The following is a 26311-nucleotide window of genomic DNA, read 5'->3' as shown; positions in this document are numbered from 1 at the left end:
CACACCACAGACCAGCAAATATTCTTTACATCATCAACATATGAATCACTACAAAACTTCTTGTATGACCTTTAGCCACCTTGCTTCTACACCTGCATTGCTTGCTGTTTGGGGTTTCTAGGCTGGGTTTCTGTACAGCTGATGTAAGAGGGGCTTTATAAGCACATTTGATTGATTGATTGACCTCTTATACACATTATTAGGCCCAGCCTTTGGAACTTTGGTTCTCCTAGATATGGCTATTGTATTGTGATCACTACATCCTATGGATTTGGATACTGCTTTAAAGCAAATATCTGCAGCTTGAGTAAAGATGTGATCAATACATGTTGATGATTTAATTCCTGTGCTGTTTGCAACTACCTTGGTAGGTTGACTGACAACCTGATCCAGGGTGCAGGCACTGGTTACAGTCTGAAGTTTTTTTCCTGAGTGGGCAGCTTGATGATAGCCAGTCAATATTTAAGTCACTCATAAAAATATATTTCTGTGGTGATATCACATACATTATCAAGCATTTCACACATATTATCCAGATACTGACTGTTAGCACTCGGTGGTCTAAAGCAGCTTCCCACCAGAATGGGCTTTAGGTGAGGCAGATGAACTTGTAGCCATGTTACGTCAACAGTATTTAACATTAGATCGTCTCTAAGCTTTGCAGGAATGTGGTTCTGAATATAGACGGCAACACCGCCTCCGTTGGCACTTCCGTCTTTTCCGTAGATGTTATAACCATGTATTGCTACCACTGTATCATCAAAGTTTTTATACGAAGTGAGTTTCAGAGATATATGAATGTCATCTGTTACAAGAAAGTTATTGACTTTATGGTCCCTGTTACATGTTAATATGGGCTATTTTTTAGCAGTTTTCTGGGTTATTCAATGTTTGACCAAATATTTGTTTGATACCTGAAGGGGTCCTAAAATTCCAAATGAAGTAGCTAAATCATACTTGGTTTGACCATCTTAAAACAATTCCATATGTTATCCCCAGCTTAGACTCTTAATGATTTGAATCGTGAACATAACTATTCACATAATTGCAACATATGTGAAGTGAAGTTTGATTAGGTTTATATTGAATTGTAGAACTAGTTATTTTTTACTTACGTTTGGGTTTGGAGAGTGTTTATTATTCAAACTATGATTCTCCATCATAACGAGCATATTTAACAGTTACAACTCCGTGGCTAATTATCCCAGCAAACAGAGAGAAAAACTAGATGAGTGGTCAAAAGTTCATAAAATCCATTTCTATGGAAACCAGATGTATTATATATGTGAAGAGCTGTAGCTGCATGCATAAAGCCCATAGTTGTTTTCCCTGAGGCTCTATAAGACATATGGATTTAACAGTCTGTTTTTAGGGCATAATACATATGGTAATCTCTCACTTGGGGTGAATTAGTTAACTTCTTGAAGGTCTTTCTGTCTGAATCCAGCTCTTATTTTTCCCAAAGCAATTACAGTGAATTTAGACCAGTTATTTCTGCACTCTCTCTCTCTCCGGTGGAGGACTGGGTTTCAGTATTGGCTGTTTCCTCTTATTGTTCTCTCGTTCTGCTGTGCCTGTGTGGAGAGCAATGTGTATGGTGCAGACAGCTGGCTAGAGACAGAGACACAGCGCACTCTGCTGGTGGTAAGGGGAACTCTACTCACTGTGGCCTGGATCTGTCAGAGGAGAAAATCAATACAGCATCCATCCTCCTCTCTGTGTGTGTGTGTGTGTGTGTGTGTGTGTGTGTGTGTGTGTGTGTGTGTGTGTGTGTGTGTGTGTGTGTGTGTGTGTGTGTGTGTGTGTGTGTGTGTGTGTGTGTGTGTGTGTGTGTGTGTGTGTGTGTGTGTGTGTGTGTGTGTGTGTGTGTGTGTGCACACGTTCAGGTTTGCACTAGCTTGTGCCTGTGAAAAAGAGAGAGAATGAAAGTGGAATGAGTGAGTGAGGTGAGAGAGGGAGGTGGATGGGTAGCTGGGTACCTTCAAGTGTATTGAATAGTTGCTGCATTCCCACTCACAAGTACCACCAGTCACATGTCTCAGAGTCATTCATCTGTGTCTGCTACTAAAATTCAGTATGATGGTCCTGTGTGCTCTTCAGTGAGTTGTAACGTTCTATGTCTCTCCTTCTCTCTCTACCCCACGCAGGTGTGTGTGAGTGTGCAGATTTCACCACAGGACCAACCTGCGAGCGCTGCCTGGATGGTTACTATGGCAACACGTTGATTGGCACGACCAACGACTGTCAAACTTGCCCCTGCCCGGACCGCACCAGCTGTGCTCAAATTATGGAGATTGGGGACGTGGTCTGTACCAACTGCCCTTCAGGACAGAGGGGTGAGATGAATTACTGTTACTGTTAGATTACTGTTAGATGTCTGGTAATGGAAACAAACCATGCCATTCCCCCAACCTGGGTTGGATCCCAAATGTCACCTTATCAAGGGCGGGGGGGGGCATCGTATCCGACCCGACCTGACCAATCTGGCCCGCGAGACTTAATTTTTTAAAATAATAATAATAATTTATGGTATCCAATTGGTAGTTACAGTCCTGTCCCATCGCTGCAACTCCCATACGGACTCGGGACAGGAGATGGTCGATAGCCATGCGTCCTCCGAAAGACGACTCAGCCAAGCAACACTGCTTCTTGACACAATGCCCGCTTAACCCGGAAGCCACCACAGGAGTCGCTAGAGCACGATGGGACAAGGAAATCTCGGCTTGCCAAACGACGCTGGGCCAATTGTGCACCTTGTCATGGGTTCTCCCAGTCACGGGCCAGCTGTGACACAGCCAGGATCAAACCCAGGTCTATAGTGACGCCTCAAGCACTGACGCAGCGGTCTAAGGCACTGCATCACACTCTGCATCACACCCCCGCAAATTGATTTTATTAACAAATAATTGGTCCGACCAAAAAATGCGCCCCTCCGTTGTATTTCAAAACCCTCGAGCATAAATGTTTGCCCACCCCTTCCCTATATAGTAGGGAATAGGGTGCCATTTGGGACACAACCTTGAAGTTCATTGTTTGCTAAGTGGAGCGGATTTCCACAAATTGGATTTATAAAAACCTTGCTGGTGATAGCTAACTGTCCTCGCTGTCTTGATAAAATTGAACTTGATCCGAGCATGTGTAGAGCACAGTGTGTGAATTAAAACATATTCCCTTGTCGGGTTGGGATCGTTTATTCATTACAAGAATTTCATAGAACTGAATTTGGAGTTTGTCTGAAATATATTAATTAAAGGTTCAAATTAAAATGGCCACCAAAACCCCACACACAAACACAAACATCGTCTCTGCTCAGGAACCAGGTGTGAGTTGTGTGAGGACGGTTTCCACGGCGACCCCCTGGGCCTTTCTGGGCTGGTTCGGCAGTGCGAGCGGTGCGACTGTAACGGTAACGTGGATCCCAACGCGCTGGGCGTGTGTGATCACATGACGGGCCGCTGCTTCAAGTGTCTGGGACACACCGAGGGAGACCACTGTCAACGTTGTCGACGCGGTTACTTTGGAGACGCCATGGACCGGACGATGGCCGGGAAGTGCAAACGTGAGTGTGTGAACTTGGGAAGGGCGTATATAGGTTTGGGTTACTGTGACATAGGTTTTTTAATTAAGGAGAAATACAAAATTAAAAATGTAAAATGTATTGACAATTAATGTATTTCAACGTGTTATATCATTTGTTCGTGTGCATCAATGTGTGTTTGTGTGTCTGTGTATATGTTTTTTCTCATACTGTACTATTGACTTGACTTCAGCAAGTCTCAGTAAAAATAATTCTTCGTAAAAGTTAGAGCATGAGAGTTGTGGTTAAAAGTGCCATTAGGAACTCCACAGTTGTTGTAAAGTGAGAGAACATTTTCTTTACAGGCTCTCTCTCTCTCTTTGGGTGAATAGAAGTCATAGACCTGCAAGGAAATAGTGTCAGTTGAACGTAGCTCAGAGAAAGAAGCGGAGAGCAGTCTGACATTCCAACTACAGTACTTTGTCTCCATTATAATGTATGAATAGAAGGAGAAAAGTTTCAACTTTAAATACACTTTTTTTCTCCTGATATACATGAAGGGCCTTGGAGGATTTGAATACTGCAGATGTATGAGAGCGAAAACGATATAAAGAGAAAGCTAAAGAGTGCAAGAAACGACAGAGAAAAATAGAGCCACAGAGATGGAGAGAGATAGAGGCAGTGATAGGAATAGAGACACAAAGAGCGAGAAAGAGAGAGAGAGAGAGAGAGAGAGAGAGAGAGAGAGAGAGAGAGGGATGTACGTAATGTCTTTGTCCCCCAGAAGTACCTGAGCTGTTCCATCTATAACCCCAGGGCTGAGCAGAGTTTGCTTCATAAATGACACCCTATTTGCTACATAGTGCACTACAAAAGTAGTGCACTATAGAGGGAATAAGGTGCCATTTGGAATGCACACAAATATGACAAAGTGGTGAGGGAGAGGCCCCTGAGTCTCACTCTGCTGTCTCCCTCACTGAGTTACACACACACACACACACAGGGAAACACTGAGTTACACACACACACACACACACACACACACACACACACACACACACACACACACACACACACACACACACACACACACACACACACACACTCAGGCTCAGGGAAATATGGCTGCCCCACAGACACCTCACAGATAAACGGCCTGCTCTGCCTCTGCATTGTTCCAGCTCACATACAGCCAGGCACACAGGCCAGACAAGACACACCCTACAAAGAGAAGGATTGTTGTACTTTATTCCTGTCTAGACTATGAACCTCAGAGGATTCTCTCTCCAGATGAAATCCTGCAACTAGTGAGGTCTGGCCGCCCGACAACCCTGCGCGCTCAACCCCATCCCCTCCTCCCGTCTCCCATTCATCACTTCCATCAACTCATCCCTGACCACTGGCTGCATCCCCTGCCTGAATCGCTCCCCTGAATCGCTGAATCGCTCTCCTCGACTCCTTTGTCATCAAAAACTACAGACCAGTATCCCTTATTTTCTTTCCAAAACACTTGAGGGTGCTGTCTCTGACCAACTCTCTCGCTATCACTCTCAGAAGGACCTTCTTGACCCTAACCTATCAGGCTTCAAGACAGGGCACTCAACCGAGACTGCTCTTTTGTGTGTCACGGAGACTCACCCCACTGTCAAAGCTAACATTCTCTCCTCTGTTCTCATCCTAGATCTATCTGCTGCCTTTGACACTGTGAACTGTCAGATCCTCCTCTCCACCCTCTCAGGGCTGGGCGTCTAAGGCTCTGCACACTTTTGGATTGCATCCGTCACCTGGTAGGCCACTCCTACCAGGTGACGTGGAGAGGATTTGTCTCTACATCACATACTCTCACTACTGGTGTCCCCCAGGGCTTGGTTCTAGTCCCTCTCCTCTTCTATCTATATACCAAGTCACTCGGCTCCGTCATATGTTCTCTCTTATCATTGCTATGCACATGACACTCAACTACTTTTATCCTTCCCCCTTCTGACGCCCAGGTGGCGACACGCATCTCTGCGTTCCTGGCAGATATCTTAGCTTGTATGTCGGCCCACCACCTCAAGCTCAACCTCGACAAGACGGAGCTGCTCTTCCTTCCGGGGAAGGCCTGACCGTTCAAGACCTCTCCATCACTGTTGACAACTCAACGGTGTCCCCTTCCCAGTGTACAAAGAAACTTGGCATGACCCTGGACAAAACCCTGTCGTTCTCTGCAAACATAAAAGCAGTGACTCGCTTCTGCAGGTTCATGCTCTATAAACATTTGTAGAGTACAACCCTAACTTACACAAGGAGTGGCTCAGGTCCTTATCCAGTCACTGTCACTCGTTGTTGGCTGGGCTCCCCTGCAACTTATCCAGAACGTTGCAGCCCGCCTTGTGTTAAACCTTCCCAAGTTCTCCCATGTCACCCCGCTCCTCTGCACACTCCACTGGCTTCCAGTCGAAGCTCCTAACCACTAAAAGACCATGGTACTTGCGTACGGAGCAGCAAGTTGAACTGCCCCTCCATACCTTCAAGCTATGCTTAAACCTTACACCCCAACCCGAGAACTCAGTTCTGCCACCTCTGACAAAAATGAAAAATGTAAATGTAGAATAGAGTGACGGGATAGATTAGAAGATAAAGTGAATGGATTGAAGATCGAGTGAATGGATAGAGGGTGGGAAATAATTGATCACAGCAGTGTCTGCAACATTGATATAGGGATAAGCTTCAGTGTTTTGTCAGGCTTGTCACAGACATTTTTTATACTGTGTTTAATTAGTGTAATTATTCTGTGATGGATATGATTCATGTCACTTTTTCGAGACTGTGTTTGAATTGTGTTCTGTTTTGATCATGTACTGTATGTGTGTGTGTTTAGGCCACCGTACTTTTTGATACTGTATTTGATGTTGACATGTGGTTGTGTCTTCACCCAGCCTGCGACTGCAGTCCTGCAGGGACTTCTGGGTTGTTGGAGGACTGTGACCCCCAGACCGGAAGTTGTCAGTGCCTTAGTCATGTGACCGGGGGAGACTGTGGCCAGTGCTCAGTCGGCTTCTTCAACCTGCAGCCTGGAGTAGGCTGTGAGAGGTACAGGGATTTCTCCAGGGATTCCACACTAATCTGTATGGATTAGAATAGTCCTTTCATTTACATGTTTCTGACTCTATACTTTATACTGTAGTTCTGTTTTGTCTCGTTAATAATTATTACTGTACGTGAATCACTTTTTACATCGACTGTTTCTAAGGTGCAACTGTAACCCCATTGGCTCGTCTTCCGCGGGGTGCCACCCAATCACAGGGCAGTGTGTGTGTCAGCCGGGACTGGAGGGGCGGCTGTGCAGCACCTGTCGTATGGGCTTCTTTGGTTTCTCCTCACGAGGCTGCAGAGGTAGCTACAGTAGCCTATACTGTGATTGGGTCTAGAAGTCCCTGTGTGTCAAATACTAAGACAGGCCAAAATATATGCTAAATCAAGTCATTCTGATAACAATAAGTTAAAAAAAATAAAAATAAAAAAAAAGCAAAACGCTAGCATGTAATTTCAAATACTTCCATTGTTTCACCCCTCTCTGACATTCATGTCCCCTGCCCCCTGTCCACCCCTGCCTCCCTCTGTCCCTCTCAGCCTGTAACTGCGACCCTATGGGTTCCCGCTCCATGCAGTGCCACACCAACGGCACCTGTCCCTGCCGCCAGGGCTTTGTAGGGTACAAGTGTGACCAGTGTGAGCTCAACTACTTCCACAACAGAGCCACGCACCAGTGTGAAGAGTGCCCCGTCTGCTACGGGCTAGTCAAGGAGGAGGTAAGAGTGTGCGCGTGCCTTCGTAAGGCTGTCAGTCTCTCCATCTTCTTCTCTGTGTCAGTTTGCCTCCTTTTTTGCCAGAATCCCTATACGTCTGTTTCCCAGTCTGCTTCTCAGCCTGTCTGTGGGGTAAATCTCCATAGGTAATCGGTGCTGTTATTAACCCATCACCACTGCATAATGCCATTTGCTCCAAAACAAAAGTCAGCTAATTCAAAGTCCTACCCAATAATGTCTTTGTAGTCTAACAATCGTGGCCATCTGGCCTCCTTATTTAAACAACTAAGGTAAGTTAACAGTCAGACTGAAGTCAATGTGAAGATACAGAAACAGCTACAGAAATAGACCATGTGCGTCCCAAATTGAACCCTAATCCCTATATAGTGCACTACATTTGGCCAGAAAAGTAGTGAACTGCACTATATAGGGAACCTTATGTTCTAAACGCTACACAGTGGCTTTTCTCTGCAGGCAAAGCCAATAGCAGAGTTTGGTACTTAATAATAATAATAATATATGCCATTTAGCAGACGCTTTTATCCAAAGCGACTTACAGTCATGTGTACTTTCCGTACATATGCTTTTTCTTGCTGAAGTGGTTTGTGTTTTTTTTTCTCTAGCAAACAATTTGTGTACCTGGGAAAGACTGCTGTGATTTCCACAGCGTTAGCAATTCAGAGGAAACCGGGGTCCGGTCTGCTCAGAGCCCATAAAATTACTTTGCTCTACCTATACCAGTCTCTTTCTCTCATCTCTTTCTCTCTACCATGCAGTCTCTTTTTCTCACATCTCTTCATCTCTCCCTCTCGTATCTCACCTCTGGCTCTTTACTACACACCTTCCTCCCTTCTAAAGACAGGAGAGAAAAAAAGGAGGGGGGGTGGATAGAATGTAACCATAGAGGGAGCACTACAGTATAGAAAAAGGGGGAGAAATCCTTTTGTTACAGTATGTTCCTTTTGTTCACGTACGTTTCAAAAACAACAACTGCAAGATACCATATTGTGTTGTGTGTGGAGTTATTGTTGCTCTTACCGTAATATAATAACAGATTTGACCTCTGGGTGGGCTGAAGTGTCCAAATTACACGTTTTTAAAGTGAATGTGGGTGAGTGTCCACCAAGGAGAGTGAAAGAGAAGTGGTATTATAAATGCCCTCTCCACCTACAGATGTACTATCTTCATTTGACCAATTTCTCACAGCAGACAAATAATCCTGCAGCAACAGGACATGTGAATTATTATGTGGATTATAATTATAAAAGTACATGTTTATAGGGATTGATGCATTTTTGGGAAGGGCAAATCCACTCCATTTTTTATGTGAAAATTACAATCTTTTGAAGCCTTTTTAAACCTTGAATTCACCACAAATGGCATTTTCTGCTGCACAGGACAATTCTCTGCAAACAACAGAGTGATCAAATTAAGATAGGACATCTGTACCTCCTCACCTGCTCGTGTTTAGCAGCGACACACACTCACACACACACACAGGTTGAGCCTGCTAATTGCCTACTCCAAAAACGTATGTCTCCCCAGCCAGTAATATGCCTTAATCATCGAGGCCTGGAAGCTCATGCAAAAGCAAGGTCCACTTAAGAATTGACAACCAATGTATGAAACTGTGCTTATTAGGGTTGAGCTTGCCCTGCTCCCACTGCACAGAGAGTATTGCTTTTAAAATGTACAATCGGTTTCACGTTAAGATAGACAATCGACTCTTAACGTAGATGTTTATCTCCGTGTTTTGAATGAGATTGAATACACTGTAAATATGGCTGGGTGTGATTTGTTTTTGGCCACTGTGGGATCATGTTGTCATCTGCTTTCATTGACAATCTCGTGTTGAGAAAAGTCCATCGCAGCCATTTTGTTTTCTTTCAATATCTAATCACTTCTGGGTAACAATTAAGTTGCGTTCTCAATTAAAATGTCAAAATATGAAAAACAAATATCTTCTTAGCAAAGAGCATTTTCTCAAGCAAGAACTTTGCTCGGACAGTCTGGGTGTGGTCTTAGTGGGGAGGGGACAATTGAAAACTAGCTGTTGTTGGCAGAGAGGTGTGGAACTCTTTCCTGTTGGTCTATTACTAATTTACAAGCTGAAATTCCAGGTGTTTTTTTCAAACAGCTCTAACACTAAAAGGGCAGTATCATCATTTTCAACATTTTACCGTATTATTACAACATCAGTGTGGAAATATATATAAAACACAGGAAATCAAGTTTTTGACTGCACTGGGCCTTTAAAAGGGGGAAGTGCGTACACCTATACAAAACCTTTCCAGATCCTGGATCTGAGAGGAAACCTTATCTTTGTTAGGAACCAGTTTGGGATCGAAAAGTTGTTCTTTTTTCATTACACACTTTGGGAGCAGCATACCAGAGTGCAGATTTGTATTTGTATTCTCATCATTGACAATCTCCCCACACCAAACCTCCATTGTTTGGTGTTCTGGTGTTTTCCCATACAGGCAGGGAAGCTGAAGGCACGGCTGCAGGATTTGGAGAAGCTCCTGGCACGCTTCGACTGCCGGAATGGCTCGGGACGCCAGTATCACGTGCGCGAGTATCACGTGCGCCAGCATCACGAGCGTGGCCATCAGGGGGAGGACAGCCTGCCCAATGCGCTGGAGGACTTCCTGGCTATCCAAGGTAAACAATCAGCACCCCACCCACTCACTCATTCCACTCGATCAATCAGAAAACTCTGTGACAGTTTGTTATTCTCAACCAACCAGTCAGGAAATCGGAAATCCCACTGCCCAATGCAGTTGACCACTGTACTCTCATTTGGCCATTATACCTGACGTATAGCCCATCTCACACTGTAGATTGCAATACCATCACGCCGTCCCATTCCGTGGATCAAGTAGACCTAGAGCAGATGACGCCAAACCGCACCCAGAATGACTGCCCATATGCCTCGCTGACTGTTCTGGTTAAATATATAACCCAACATAATGGGATAGAACGAGACTGAATCAGCAGTCAACCAGCCTAACAATCATCTCTCCACAATTAATGGAATTTCTCATTATTTTATGAGCAGGGGGGGAGTACCATAAAAGGCTTACAGGTTCATTGATATGGACAGAATGGAGGCTAAGTCCCAACAATACAGAACAAGGCAGGCAGGGCTGTGTATGGGCAACTTAATCCCTATTTGTATGACAGAGATGCAGCAAGCACATCTTTTAATCCCTGTACCTCATTATGATTAAAGCTATAATCAGGATTATGGCAGTCCGACCGCTGCCCACCCTACTTTGGTACGCCACTAGTCTTCGTTGGTGGGACATTCTGCTCTGTGCGGTCCAATAACGCTAGGCTAGGAGGGGGGAGTGTGTGGAGCACCGAGACAGAACAGTATACACACAGACAAACACACACACACAGACACAGTTTATCATCTCACAGAGCGAACAAAGCGGTAATGACCCTCCTCTCACAAATAGACTCAGAATGTCACATTAGCTAGGCGCACGGCAGTTAACATTATGAGACGACAATAAAACCAGAACAACAACCAAAGGCATCTGGACTCACTATGCAGTGAGTTCAGTCTAAGAATTTACAATATGCAGGCCATGATAAAATGCAACGGTTCCACTACAAATCACACTACAACGGGGTTGGCAGGCCTTGTGTCCCAAATAACAATACTATTGAAATGGAATCCAAAGGATCTGTTTACTGATCCATGCTGTGTATTTTGAAGTTTGCTCACATCTTATTTCTTTGATTCCCCGCAGAGGCAAAAGAAGCCTTTGTCAAACAGTTTGCTCTCCTGGAGATGTCTACACACACTCTCTCAGCTCAGCTGCACACTGTTGCCACCGCTATGAACTGTAGCGCCAGCGTGGAGGAAGAGCAGGAGGAAGGGTGGAGAACATTGTGCAGGACCCTTGCTGACTCTGTGTCCGTGGTTAGAAGTGCACAGACACAGCTGACGCAGGCAACTCTGGACCTGGACAACATGGTCAGTGGGACATTTACTCTCACACCGTCTCTCACACCGTTTACTCTCACACTGTCCCAAATGGCACCCCATTCCCTGCATAGTGCACTACTTTCGACCAAAGACATGGGCCCTGGTCAACAACAAAAAAAGAAGTGCACTATGTAGGGAACAGGGAGCCATTTGGAACACAACACACTGTCTCTGACTCGTCAATGACTGCTGCTGAGTCTGTCATTTGAAGTATTCATAAATGAATGCCGAACAAAACTATAAACGTGTTGGTCCCATGTTTCAGGAGCTGAAATAAAAGATCCCAGAAATGTTCAATACGCTCTCAAATTGTGTGCTCAATTTTCTTAATATCACTGTTTCAGAGCATTTCTCCTTTGCCAAGATAATCCATCCACCTGACAGGTGTGGCATATCAAGAAGCTAATTAAACAGCATGATCATTCCAAAGGTGCACCTTGTGCTGGGGACAATAAAAGGCCACTCTAAAATGTGTAGGTTTGTCACACAACACAATGCCACACATGTCTCAAGTTTTCAGGGAGTGTGCAATCGGCATGCTGACTGCAGGAATGTCCAGAGCTGATGCCAGAGAATTGAATGTTAATTTCTCTACCATAAGCCGCTGCAGTCATTTTAGAGAATTTGACAGTCCAACCATCCTCACAACTGCAGACCACGTGTATACACACCAGCTCAGGACCACCACATCCAGCTTCACCTGCGGAATCATCTGAGACTAGCCACCCATACAGCTGATGAAACTGTGGGTTTGCACAACAGAAGAATTTCTGCACAAACTGTCAGAAACAGTCTTAGGGAAGCACATCTGCGTGCTCGGGCGTCCTCACCAGGGTCTTGACCTGACGGCAACTGAGCATGTTTGGGACGCTCTAGATCGACATGTACGGCAGCGTGTTCCAGTTTCCGCCAACATCCAGCAACTTCACACAGCCATTGAAGAGGAGTAGGACAACAGGCTTACAGACCACACTCAACAGCCTGATCAACTCTATGAGAAGGAGATGTGACGCGCTGCATGTGGCAAATGGTGGTCACACCAGATACTGGCTGGGTTTCTGATCCACGCCCCTACCTTACTACAGACGCATACAATATCTGTATTCCCAGTCATGTGAAATCCATAGATTAGGGCCTAAAGAATCTATTTCAATTGACTGATTTACTGATATGAACAGTAACTCTGTAAAATGTTATAAATTGTTGCATGTTGCGTTTATATATTTATTCGGTTGACATTGCAGTAGCATACATGAACATATAGTGATCACGCTTAGCAAGGTCTGCAGTTATTTATCCATTTAAAGTATTTTGGCATTTTTTTCATTTGAAAAAAAACTGAGTTACTAGTGGCTATTCAGTAGAGGTCCAAATGCATTGATCAATAGGGATCCCTAAAGCACAGTATTCCTCAATGTGAAGCTCCATATCTCTAAAAATCGAGTGAGTGAGCACACCGTTTCTCTGACTAACTCTCGGCTGAAATGAATGATCTGTTATGCTACAGCTCAAGCTTTCCCCCGTATCTTCACGCTCAATAGCGTCAGCTTGGAATTCTATTATGAAAATGGCTGCCATGTTATGCGGTTCTGGGGAAATGAGAGAGCTTGTTTTGGCAGAGCTTTGTGTGTGTGTGTGTGTGTGTGTGTGTGTGTGTGTGTGTGTGTGTGTGTGTGTGTGTGTGTGTGTGTGTGTGTGTGTGTGTGTGTGTGTGTGTGTGTGTGTGTGTGTGTGTGTGTGTGTGTGTGTGTGTGTGTGTGTGTGTGTGTGTGTGTGTGTGTGTGTGTGTTCGTTCGTGCATTTAACTTACCTCCCCAGTCGTTTGGGCAAGCCTGGAGCCAGAGCAATGCCATTCCACATTAACAAGCAGAACGACTCCAAAATAGGAAGAGTAGTGTGTGTGTCATGTATTGCGATTCAATTATTCGAATGTTCCCAAAATAAGTGTCACAAGGTAAAATAGTCAACATTTATCTACTGGTGCCACAACAGAAAAACTTTGCCACTGTATACATTAGTGAGTGAATGTGTGTAATTGCAGCCTTCAGTATGTCTTCCTGAAATGCCTATTGAACAGTGAGTTCTGAGTCAGCCTACTTTGAGTTGAACATTGTTCATCGAAGGTCAGCAGACAACTGTGCATGGTCACAATTCAGGTTTAAAATAGCAACTGATGTCAGCCTATACAGATCATACTGTATAAACGTTGTCCTCCAGTTTTCTTTTGTCTATGAGACTGCACCGTTTCAGTTCTTCCCACTCTGCTCTGCTTTCCCAAAGGTCATCCCTTTCAAGATGACACCTGTGCCCAACCGCTGGAACTCTGCGGTAAACGAATCAGAGATACTTATGAAAAGGTAAGTCACTGGAGGTCAATAGACTAAGTGGCCAATTACGACACACAAAGGTCATCTTCTTCTAATAGAGGCACTGCCTCTTCCGTCTGTCAGTCACACAATGGCTGGCCTGCCACCGACACCCTCTGTCAATGACAACAGTACAAAGCCTCTGAATATACTGAATGAATGCCCATTCGGTCTATTGAGAGGAAGTAGAGAGATCGACGAGATAACTGGAATCCATTTGACTTGTGCTCAGCAGACCTGTTGGTTTTCTGTCAAATACTTTGAGCCGTTTCATCAAACTTGCCTGGAGTTCCATATGGGCGCTGTCAGTGTTTGCATATTCGGGTCTATTCCATTGGTTCCATTGCAGCACAAGATTAGCTAAGCTGAAGTAATTGATATAATAAATACTATTTGAACTCAGGTGTGGTAGTCAGACCCATATATATATATACAGTACCAGTCAAAGGTTTGGACACCTACTCGTTCAAGGGTTTTTCTTCATTTTTTTTTTACAATTTTCTACATTGTAGAATATTACTGAAGACATCAAAACTATGAAATAACACATATGGAATCATGTTTCAACCCAAAAAGTGTTTTAAAAAAGTGTTATGGTCAAACAGTTCTATTTTTGCTTCATCGGACCAGAGGACATTTCTCGAAAAAGTCCCCATGTGCAGTTGCAAACCGTAGTCTGGCTTTTTTTTTATGGCGGTTTTGGAGCAGTGGCTTCTTCCTTGCTGAGCAGCCTTTCAGGTTATGTCGACATAGGACTCGTTTTGCTGTGGATATAGATACTTTTGTACCTGTTTCCTCCAGCATCTTCACAAGGTCCTTTGCTGTTGTTCTGGGATTGATTAGCACTTTTCGGACCAAAGTACATTCAGGCGTTTGGAAATTGCTCCCAAGGATGAACCAGAGTTGTGGAGGTCCACAATTTGTTTTCTGAGGTCTTGGCTGATTTCTTTTGATTTTCCCATCATGTCAAGCAAAGAGGCACACAATTAGCCTATCAGAAGCTTTTAAAACCATGATATAATTTTCTGGAATTTTCCAAGCTGTTTGAAGGCACAGTCAACTTAGTGTATATACACTTCTGACCCACTGGAATTGTGATACAGTGAAATAATTTGTCTCTAAACAATTGTTGGAAAAATTACTTGTGTCATGTACAAAGTAGATGTCCTAATCGACTTGCCAAAACTATAGTTTGTTAACAAGAAATTTCTGGAGTGGTTGAAAAACAAGTTCTAATGACTCAAACCAAAGTGTATGTAAACTTCCGATTTCAACTGTAGATATTCCATAAAAAATCAGTCGTTTCCAGCTACCATAGTAATATACAACATTAACCATGTCTACACTGTATTTCTGATCAATTTGATGTGTGTTTTCTTTCTAAAACAAGGACATTTCTAAGTGACCCCAAACTATTGAACGGTAGTGTATATATATCTTATACGATTCCCTGTCTCCTTCTTTCTCCATCTTTCAGTCACACAGAGATGGCTGGTCATATAGAGTCTATAGCGACCAAAGCTTTCATGGCCTCCAACCAGACCTACTCTCTCCTGATGGACCTACTGGAGGACAACTCTATTGAGGAATACATCAGCAACCTCACGGAGCAGTGAGTAACTAGGCATCACACACGGGCTGGGAATTGCCAGCGACTTCCCACTTTCATCACAATACTTAGGTGCCGATATATGTATTGCGATTCTCACCATTCTATATGCATTGTTACGAAACCAATAACCAGCCTACTGATTTTGCTGCACTCGTTATGTCTAGGGGTCTTGGGACTAGTTAACTGGTATGTAAACCTGATTTTAAGATGTGCATCTATGTGAGGAATCAGCATATGCGCCTAGGTGTTGAATGTACATGTGCCTAGGGAGGCAACAACCTTACCTTGGTCCAAGGCCAGTTCTACCTTTCTTGACCTCTTGGTCGGCCAGTCCAAGTGGATCGTTATGTGTTCAGATGGTGATGAAAATAAATGTACACAAAAGGAAAATACAAACAGGTGTCATGGAAATGACCACTAAGGACCCCAATGTCAAGCTTAAATTAATGTAAGTTTATTCACGCCAGTGGATAGATTACAGACCAACAGCACCTCATGTGGAGTTTAGTCAGAAGCTCTGATGAGGTTTTTCCCCCATCAGTATATTTATACCATCGCTTCAGGTTACACAAAGATAGCCAAGTGCATCCTTTCTCAGCAAAGCGTTTTGCTCCCAGTGACCGGCTGCAGAGGAGGAGATCACCTGGCAACCACAGTCTGGGCGTTCAGCCAATATTTCCACTCCCGCTGACCTTGTGAGAACAAACCTCAGACACCGTGTCTGTCTACAACAGGCACATTTCTAAGTATGCAAACAGGTCAAACATATGATAAGTGTGAGAAACTGAAAAATCAGAAAGAGACATAGTACTATTCTACTACACTACCACTCCTTTTATCACTTCTTCATGATAGTTAACAATATTTTACACATGTCTCTCAAAAGGGAGGTATCTATACTAAAATTAGAAACTCAAACGAAAAGAGAACACCCAGGAAACCAGTGTGCCTCAAACCTTATCCCATTACCCTTACTGGTAAATACTTTAACAAGGCACAGTGCCACTCATTCCTGTGGGTTCTCCTCAGGGTAGAACGGCATCTCATGAAAAAACAGCTGATCATCACTGTCATTGCGTGGGGGGGGGCATTAAACATCAAAACTGCAGTCAGACGAGAAGCTAAAGATGAACAGATTACTCAGCACAGGGGTCTGAACTTGCAACCTTCCGGTTACTAGTCCAATGCTCTAACCACTAGGCTACCCTGCCGCCCCAGAAGTGGTTTAGTTAGCTGTAGCGGTGCCCCACAACAAAATGTCATAAACCTGCCTCTTTTTTTGCAGCTCTTTAAGGCACACTGGTTGAGAAAGTAAGACATTTAGTCACAGGGGAATCATGTCCAATCAATTGAATTTACCAGAGGTGGACTCCAAATCAAGTTGTAGAAACATCTCAAGGATGATCAATGGAGACAGAATGCACCTGAGCTCAATTTCAAATCTCAAAGCAAACCTTTTGAATACTTATGTAAATAAGATATTTCTGTTTATATTTTTTTTATAAATTTGCCAAAATGTAAAAAAATCTGTTTTCGCTTTGTCATTATGGGGTACTGTGTGTACATTGAAGAGGGGGGGAAATGATTTAATTCAATTAGAATAAGGCTGTAACGTAACAAAATGTGGAAATAGTGAAAGGGTCTGAATACTTTCCGTATGTACTGTATGTATATTTTTTACTGCTCTAGGGATACAGCTATTGTTTGGATAACCCTATTTACTATTATTTATTGAGTGTATTATTTTATTAAATTACGCTCAATGTAATGTGCACTGCAGAGAACACCGGAAAAATAATTACCACTGAGTTAAATTATTGTCTTTTTTGTTTATGTGTCAACTAATCCTATAAGGGATGGGATGCCAACTGGAGATTTGACAAGAAAACAAAGTATCAGTCATTCATTCTCAGACACACCTACACATTACACGCGCAGATACACAGTCTTTATCTCTTTCCCGCTCTCTCTCTTTCTCTCTCGCTTTCTTGCCAGCACCATCCCTCCAACACTGTCTCTCTTTAAAGGCTCCACATAAAGGTGCGAAAAAGCGTGTTAGCCTGCACAGAGCAAGGATAAAAACAGCCGTGCCCTAAGAGATGTTCCTTGCCCCTTGAAGCAATATCTGAACACAGTACCTAATTTCCACAATTTTGTTGCTCCTCTGTCACTCTATATATTTTTCCCAAACAGGGCCCAGAAGTGGTTTAGTTAGCTGTAGCGGTGCCCCACAACAAAATGTCATAAACCTGCCTCTTTTTTTGCAGCTCTTTAAGGCAAACTGGTTGAGAAAGTAAGACATTTAGTCACAGGGGAACAGCTCTTATTCCTTCCTCTTTAAGCCTATTGCTTTCAGGGGCTGCTTTCATGGAGTAGCAGCATGGAAGGAGCAGCATCGCTTAGCATGAGATTGCACTGAGGATTATCCCAAACGCTCAACGAAAAAATGCAAATCCCTCTGGTGGCCACGCCTCGATGGGAGTTGGTGGGAGGCAAGAAACTTGAAATTGATTTCCTTCATACCAGCACTAGACTGCTTGGTTCTGGGGAATTCTGTCATTCTTTCAGAGCAATTTGGTGGGTGGGTGGGTAGAAAGCAGGAAGTGTGTGTGTGTGTGCACACATGTGTCCATTGATAAATATGAGGGACACTCAAGAATCAAAACACTGAACGATCTATCTCTCTCTCGCTCTCTATTTTTCTTTCTCTCTTTCTCTCTCCCCCTCCGCCCTCTCTCCCTTTCTATCTCTCTCTCTTTCTATCTCTCTCCCTTCCTATCTCTCTCTCTCTATCTCTCTTTCAGAATGGCAGACATGCAGCAGATGAAGGAGAATTTGACGGCCCAGGTGAATGAGACTCTAGCCATTCAGCTGTCACTGGAGGAGGAGTCTGCTGAGATCATGGTTGCCTTTGTTAACCTCACATCCTCCATATTGGAGCTGTCCAAAAAGATGCCCAACCCCACATCAGGAACCAACCAATCAGACCCCAGCCTAAAATTGGGTGCCAACCAAACAGAGGTCAGTGGCTACGAGGGTCAGGGGTAACAAATTCATTGTACTCTCAAGTTGACTGACCGAAGGAATGGGTGGATTGGATGGAATGATGGATGAATGGATCACTGCTGTGCGTCCCTTCCCTCAGGGTGTTGAGCTGAGCAACAGGACATCTGAGCTGGCGTTCCATGTCCAGTCTAAAGGAGAACTGGCCAGTAAGATCAGAGAGGAGATGGAGCCTCGAATACAGACCGCCCACAACAACCTTGCTGCCGTACAGGACATGCACAAGGTAAAGGGGGCTTTATCTTCACACTACAGTAGATAATGATGTCAGAATTGCCTTTATTTATTTATTTACATGCAACCGAAATTTGACCTGGTGAAATGGGGCTAACAACAACAAACAGAATACACTGTACCAATAGACAAAATAACTGACACATAACTCACATGCAGTGTCAGTCTGTAAACTACAGTTATTGGGGGCTGCATCATTCGTGTTTTCTCATGTTAAGCCTGACAATTCACAAAGCTATACAAGTTGCTGCAATGCTGACATTTAGACTGTTGGCTGGCGGCAATAATGTAATTACTTGTTCAGTAATACAAGTTGGAAAATCAAACAATGCAGATTGTAAAATACATTTTCGATGCAACTGTATACTAATAAGCTACCAATAGATTTTTCTAGAATATACAACTGTCCTGTATAGCCTACCTGAACCTGCACGACCTGATCCATCCTTGCGCTCTCTCCCAGCTTGGATGGAAAGTTGTGGTGCCTAAACCCATCCTATTAATGCCAAATTAATAGTCAGTCCACCCTCAAAACACCAGCTTACTAGGGATCGTTTTATTATTGCAGTGTAGCCTACTATCTATAGCTCGTATTTAGCTGCTATTTATACACTTTTTATTTAAAAAATTACACATCAAATAGCCTAACAATTCTCCTGAAGTATTCATTGTGACATCTCTCTCTATGTGTCTGTGCTTGTCTGTAGTAGCTCCAGTATGCGACTGCGTCACCTTGTATTTTTGCGATCAAATATTTTCACCACAGCCTTTAGGCCTAGGTTGCAGGCCCGACGGGCCCGACACACAACGCCAGTATGAACGAAATCGCAAACCACTTTTTTTTTGGCCTTCAAGAACTGTTAAAAAAGATAAGTCTGTCCGCATCTGCCAATTTATTGGCTGTCCAGCATCCAGATGACCCGTCCCCAGAGCTTCCTGTACAGATAATCTCTTTTCGTAACCTGTTGAGGCTCATTTAAATATGTTGCAGAACTGCTTATCACCACTTCCTTCTGCCCAGTTTCATTCATGTTGCTATGGTAATCAAGCTGTTTTTAACCATCGAGAGATCGTTTTCTAAACTAAAACTAGTAAAGAACTACCTAAGAACAAAGCTTTGGGCTCTGTCTGATTGCACTGGCGCCGTCATAGCGTTGAACACGGCATTTGTTCACCGATATCCCCTTACTTTTAATCAGTTCAATAATGTATTTTTCAAAGCCTGAGGCACTTTGATCAGTCACATTCTTGAAGCCCAAAAAACAGGGGTTACTGTGTGACATTGATGATAGGCACATGAGCCCCCAGAGCTCGTTGCCCCTCCCCCCCTGCCTTGCGGGGGCTGTGGGGGTGTCTGGTACACCAGTGAGTACCCCCAACAGTACATGTTTGTTGTAGCCCCAGACAAACACACCTGATTCAGCTCACAGAGGGCTTGATGATTTGTTGACAAGTTGAGTCAGGTGTGTTTGTCTGGGCTTAATAAAAATTGTAGGCTACTATTGGGGTAGAACTGGAGAACTGGAGTTCGGAAACACTGCAGTAGATGGTAGATGCTTCTGGTCAGGTTGTTGTGCAGTCTAATGTCACTCATGTCCCTGAGGTTCTGTAAGGTTCACTACCCCTTCTCTCTCCATCCCTGGTGCCTCTGCAGCTGACAGTTCAAGCCCAGGGGTCAAAGGTCATTGCCCTGTCATCGGTGGTGACAGGGAAGGAAGTGGAGTCAAAGGCCATTACCCTGCGGAGAGAACTGGAAGGTGACATTTACAGCATTTTGTATTTCTTTCCATTTCTGTTTTACATTTCCGACAGTTTGCTTAGTTTTTGCATCCCCATCGCTGCAATAGCAGCCCACAGAGTTGTTCCAATCAAATCGAGAGAAAAAAACAATACTGAGAAAAACAACTATAACCCAAATGTAACCATTACGAATGTGTCTCACCCTGTTACGCTCCCCTTGTCATTTTGTGTGGGGAGTAAGAGCATCTGCGATTGTGGTCTCAAATGCACTTTCAGTTTCACAGCCTTCAACTCATTATAATAATATGTTCACTGTTTATAAAAATAAAAAAAATAAACAAGGTGCCACTTCGGATTTGTTGTTGGAAATTTCATCAGGGGAATCTGAGTAAAATGGAATAAAGTGGAATGGAACTAGAAGGAATATTTTCTCACCAACTGTGTTACTAGTAAATAGATTGTGTAAAATAAAATAGAATAGTCCTACACGACCCATTGTCAGTTATTATCACTTCTGTAGCCATGTCGCTGGCCAACCTGCGTTGCCCCTCTCCATCCCTCAGACATGCAGAGAGAGTGGCCTCAAAGGCAGGCCCAGACGAAGGTTGCTCTGAAGAGGGAGAGGTTGCTGAGGGAGAAGGTTCTGGAAGACGTCAGTAAGAAGGTGAACCAGACCAAGCGAGTCCTTAGGCCTGCCTTGGAGAGCGCTACCCTCTCCAACGCTACCGCACAAGAAGCAAAACACACCGCAAATGCCCTGTCTAAAGTAAGTATGGGTGTAGGGGGGCATAGATGTGTGTGTGTTGTGCGTGTGTGCATGCATCCAACTCACCCTGTGGGTTGAGCAATGAGATTCCATTCACACAACACACCTCACCCCTCGGAACCATGTTCATTTGTCTCTTTCCTTTATTCTTCGTATTCCTCTGTCTGTGTTTTTCTCTGAGCCCAGGAGGCCAAGGCCACCCTAACCCAGGGCAAGCACACGAGGACATTGTCTGCCCAGCTCAGCTCATCTGTAGACATAACCCTGCAGCAGCTGGCTGAGCAGGAGAACCACACTGTTCAGGCACAAACCCAGACGAACGCAGAGGTATAACCAAAACACGTGATTCAGAAATTAGGGAGAGTGTTTTAATTCGAGAAGAATGGATAAACTAGTTAAGGATACTATGGTTGTCATGTTTCACATTGTATTTATTAACTACAAAAAGGTCAGACATGTTTTTAATTCTAGTTCTGCTCTGCGCACACAAGTTAGCTAGATCTGATCCAACTTTAAGCCAACTCTCGGAAGTTCAAATACATTCCAAGTTCCTTAATAGATGCCGCTCCTACTAATTCTGTGGGGCTATTTCAGGTAATGCATGTCATAACAAGGTGCTGAGCGCTTCAAGCCTCCTCCTCCACTCTCTCTCGCTCTCTCCCCACCAACAAAAGTTCAGTCACATCTAGCCTTGACACTTGTCTGTCCATAGTGACTGTTAGCACAATGCATAGTGTTTGTATTTGTCTTCATTATGATTAAACCATACTGTTACGGCAAAAGATTTGCTCTTTTTCCATAATACAGATTTTCCCAAATAGATGAAATAGCTTACCAGCTCCATAACAAGCTGCTCTAATTAATTTAATGTCAAGCTAAATAAAAAACAAAAAAAATGACTTCAGAGGTTTAAAAAGGAACAGAAAGGAATGCTATAAACCGGTAGTTGTTTTGGTTTCGAACCGGTTCATTACTTTATTTTGCTGGTCGGAACAGTAAAATGGAACAAAATAAATAATGGTTCTGTTGAGAACAGAATTATTGTAAAATAGTTTTGGTTCCAACCACTGGTTCCATGCACTCGTTTTTTAAATCAAGGCGTATCAATGTGTCCATTTGGCAGAGGCTGGTGCTCTCGCATAAGTTGATTTTGAACTTTTAGATTTTTATAATTTTATTCAGGTTTTTATGATTAACCACTTTTTTGAGAAACTAAAACGTTATTATTGAAATTAAACTGGTCCTTTTCAAATAACGCATTTGAAAATCATCCCTGGCATGCAGATCAGTAGAAATGGTAGGATAAATTGTAAGCTTCCCCAAACTTGAAACTCATGCGCCACCTATGGTCTTTACTATAACACCCACAAAAGAATTTGGAGGTCCCGTGAAAAAAACCTGCCACCCTCTATAGAAATCAAATGCCCATCTAACTGATTGGTCCTGTCATCGGACCTACTGTTCTACAGGCTGTTCTTGTAAAAAAGCTGAGGGATGGGCCTGGAGAAATGTAACCACTCAAAATCATAGACTGAGCTATGGATTCAAGGACTGACTATGCATGATATCAACACGATCGTTTTAACCATGTTTTGAAGCCATACAGTGTTTGATTACATTCACGTTGTTCACAAATATATATGTATATGTATATGTATATGTGTGTATATGTATATATATATATGTATAAAAATGTGTATATGTATATATATATGTGTGTATATACTGTATATATCTTGGGTTTTGATGAGTATGACAGTTGATCTCGTCTCATGAGGCATTTAAAAGTTATTTTCTTCAAGAATCAACGGGTCTACAGTATATCATACAAGTCCAGAAATGGATGTATAAACTAAGGATTCTTAGCTTTAAGGTCTTGGTGAGCAGTTACTTCGTAGAATCAGATGTGCTAAAGGAGGGTTGGACTGAGAACTTACAGGATGGTAGATCTCCAGGAAGAGGGTTGGACTGAACTTACAGGATGGTAGATCTCCAGGAAGAGGGTTGGAAAGCCCTGATCTATGCACGTGATGTCACTGTATATTTCTCCCTCTGTGATCACCAGCCTGTAGAGTCTCTGGCCAGTGTAAAGGTGAACATCCAGGCAGCTAAGCTTCAGCTTGAGGCCTACTCCCTCACACTCACACAGCTCGTCAGTAAAATAGGTAAGTTAAAACCTGCTGACGTTTTCTTGTCTGTCCCAAAAAGGAATCCTACTCCCAATATAGTGCACTACTTTTGGGCCCATCAGGTCAAAAGTAGAAAAATAGGGTGCCATTTGGGATGCACATACATTTCATGCAGTAACAAATGCAACATTTCAGATCAACCAGAAACGTCTACACTTACATGTTACTGCCCTCGCCACTGATCAGACTTGACTTCCATCCAGTCAGTCATATGTCAGATAGAGAAGTCAGAATGGTCATTAGTAAATTGGTCCAAAAGGATTGCTCAGACGGAGAAGGATTATCCTGAACTCAACACACAACTCTAGGGTTGAGATAATGAAGCAATAACACACGAGGGGTGTGCCTGGATACAGCCTTTAGCCATGTTATATTGGCCATATCTCACAAACCACAGAGATATCTTATTGCTATTATAAGTTGGTTACCAATGTAATTAGAGAATTACAAAGAAATGTTTTGTCATACCCGTGGCATACGGTCTGATATACCACGGCTGTCAGCCAATCAGCATTCAGGGCTCAAACTACCCAGTTTATACATTTATACATACACTGGTATAAATCATCTAAATTAAACCCCCAAAAATATTGCTATATTTTTATTGATTTAAATGCAGAAACTAGCTGTGCAGGAATTAATTAAATGGTTTTCCACAGTTCCCGTCTGGCCCTGTCAATGAGTCACTAGGAGTCACTTACAGCTGGCGGGGTGTGTGGCACGATCCTGATCAAGAAATGTCCCTCTATTAACCCCATTATTGGGGGGGCACAACATGGTGGCACACAGATGTCAGAAGACAAGAGCCCTGCTGATGGCAAAAGTTTAATACTACACTCTTAGAAAAAGGGTTTCAAAAGGGTTCTTCAGCTGTCCACATAGGAAAACCCTTTTTGGTTCCAAGTAGAACTATTATGGGAACCATAAAGGTTTCTTCAAATGGTTATCCTATGGGGACAGCCGAAGCACCCTTTCAGGTTCTAGCTAGCAGCTTTTTTACTGAGAGTGTAGGCCTGCTCAATACTCCTAGCTTTAAAGTACCCTGTTCATCCCTCTTTCTGTGTCTCACGCTTTTTCAGAATAACTCCTGAAAGAACAATGTAGTACCTCAAATACTCTGTTGTTTTCCGTTGACCAGATGGGGGCATGGCGCTGGAACGGTTTGAACGTATACTGAGTGAGACGGCGGTGCGGTTGAGTGTTCTGCGTGGCAGCGTGGAGAGCCCGGCCCTGAACGGGAAGATCCATACCCTGCGATCAGCCGCCCAGGACCAGAACAGCCAGCTGACCCACTTGGAACAGGACCTGCAGGAGATCAGACAGGAGAGAGACAGTCTGAAGGACATTGCCCTGCACCTGCCCCAGACCTGCCCTCAGGCCTCGGGAATAGAGGGACACTAGGATCGGGGCACCAGGAGGACACTAGAGCCCTAGTCCATGCATTCTACCGCCTTCCTGGTGTATACACACTCGTTCACACCACTTCAATGATTTAAAAGAGAGGTCCCACCATGTTTCTTACACCAGAATAATTGTAATTGGGCATAGGAAGGTGAAGAGGGGACAAGTAGGGTCACAGATGATGGATAGGACATTGGTATTTGAATTATTTAGGGGAGATAATATCTGAGTCCCAAATTGCACCCTATTCCATATAGTGGACTAATTTTGACCAGGGCCCATAGGGCAAAAGTAGTGCACTGTGTAGGTATTAGGGTGCCGTTTGGGACACAGCCATAGATGAGGAGTGTAGGTGGAATCATCCAGGTATCCTTCTTAGTTTGTTCTTCAGTACTGTGGTTGTGGTTGTGCATCCCCCTATGCTGCAGTACAGTCACACAGTTCTACCACTTTGTCTCTGTGCTTTTCAAAATTTGACCTCTAATAAACTGACCTGGCTGATACCGTCAGTACCACTAAATCAAATCGTATTGGTCTTATACACATATTTAGCAGATATGCAGCCATAATCAGTTTTCCATTGCCATTGCCCGCTTTCAACTTCCACCATCATTATCACGTTCTTTCTTTTAATTCTACCCCTCACTCCTTTTTGGCTTTAACCATCCTCTCTCCTGTTCTAGCCTCTTAATCCCCTCTCTCCATCCCTCCTTCTAAATCCATATCACCCCTGCCCTGTTTCCTTAGTGTTTATGTTCATTGTCATTTAATTTCACCCTTCATATTTCCAACAGCATTTGAATTCATCTGTGAATAATAACAGTCAGCTAGCTCTCTGTGTTCTATCAAGTTTTAAATAATGCTGATTTTCCACTTTGGAGGAAGGAGTGTTTGCGCTGTGGCGCTTCTCCAACCTGACACATTCATTTACACTTGAGTTATTTTTCATCAGCCCACCATAATTAACAATGAGTAATTTTGCCCTCTGTAGGGTTCAGCCTTCTACTGCAAACACACAGACACACACACACACATAGTTTGGGATTCTGCGTGTGCCCCTCACTTTTCCTCAATCTCCTTTTTTCACTTTTCTCTAAAACATTCTACCTTTCTCTCTCTCTTTCTCTCTCTGAGCAAATTATCTTCTCTTGTCTGGCAAATGGAAAAGGACTAAAACAGCTAACTCTTTGTTTGTTCTATGTGGGTACCTGAGGCTGGAATACCTGCTGAATTATGGAAAATATAGAAATGGGACCTCTGCAAAGACTATGTTCCATTTCAGCAGGTGATTGTATTTTGTCAGACAACAAATAGTATATGATTGCTTTTGTGTTTAGATAATAGCCAGAAAAAAACTGTTGAAAGCAAAAAATGAAAATAAAATGGAGTGTGTGTGTGTGTGTGTGCACGCGCGCATGTTTGTGTGATTTTGTAAACAACATCTCTTTGCAATATCTCCTTCTGGCCACATATCGGTGCTGTTTACTAGTATTGAAGAAACAAGCACAGCAATTGCCAAAGCCATAGACAAGACTGTATAATGAACACCTAAAAATGTATACTGAGTCAAATATCGATGATGAAAAGCAGTGATAGAAGTGCCTTATATAAATAAAATTGTTATTACATTAATAA

The 26311-nt window shown here is 43.3% G+C and overlaps 1 protein-coding gene across 1 annotated transcript in view; it reads left to right on the top strand.

The window, feature by feature from the left end:
- Positions 1-26311, top strand: part of LOC118385566 (laminin subunit gamma-3) — a 244519-nt gene extending 218208 nt beyond the window's left edge. Inside the window, exons 13-28 of the mRNA XM_052521317.1 lie at positions 2148-2336; positions 3314-3559; positions 6436-6589; positions 6750-6892; positions 7130-7308; positions 9786-9966; positions 11067-11293; positions 13586-13662; positions 15149-15283; positions 18088-18304; positions 18429-18572; positions 20235-20337; positions 20884-21086; positions 21273-21413; positions 23152-23251; positions 24414-26311. Of these exons, the coding sequence (XP_052377277.1) occupies positions 2148-2336; positions 3314-3559; positions 6436-6589; positions 6750-6892; positions 7130-7308; positions 9786-9966; positions 11067-11293; positions 13586-13662; positions 15149-15283; positions 18088-18304; positions 18429-18572; positions 20235-20337; positions 20884-21086; positions 21273-21413; positions 23152-23251; positions 24414-24676 (2702 nt within the window). The 3' untranslated portion in view covers positions 24677-26311. The remainder of the gene's footprint in view (positions 1-2147; positions 2337-3313; positions 3560-6435; positions 6590-6749; positions 6893-7129; positions 7309-9785; positions 9967-11066; positions 11294-13585; positions 13663-15148; positions 15284-18087; positions 18305-18428; positions 18573-20234; positions 20338-20883; positions 21087-21272; positions 21414-23151; positions 23252-24413) is intronic.

The sequence above is a fragment of the Oncorhynchus keta genome, chromosome 6 (genome assembly GCF_023373465.1).
Source record: "Oncorhynchus keta strain PuntledgeMale-10-30-2019 chromosome 6, Oket_V2, whole genome shotgun sequence".
Lineage (NCBI taxonomy): Eukaryota > Metazoa > Chordata > Actinopteri > Salmoniformes > Salmonidae > Oncorhynchus > Oncorhynchus keta.
Note: the sequence above shows the minus strand (reverse complement) of the source record. Positions and strands in the feature narration are given on the sequence as shown.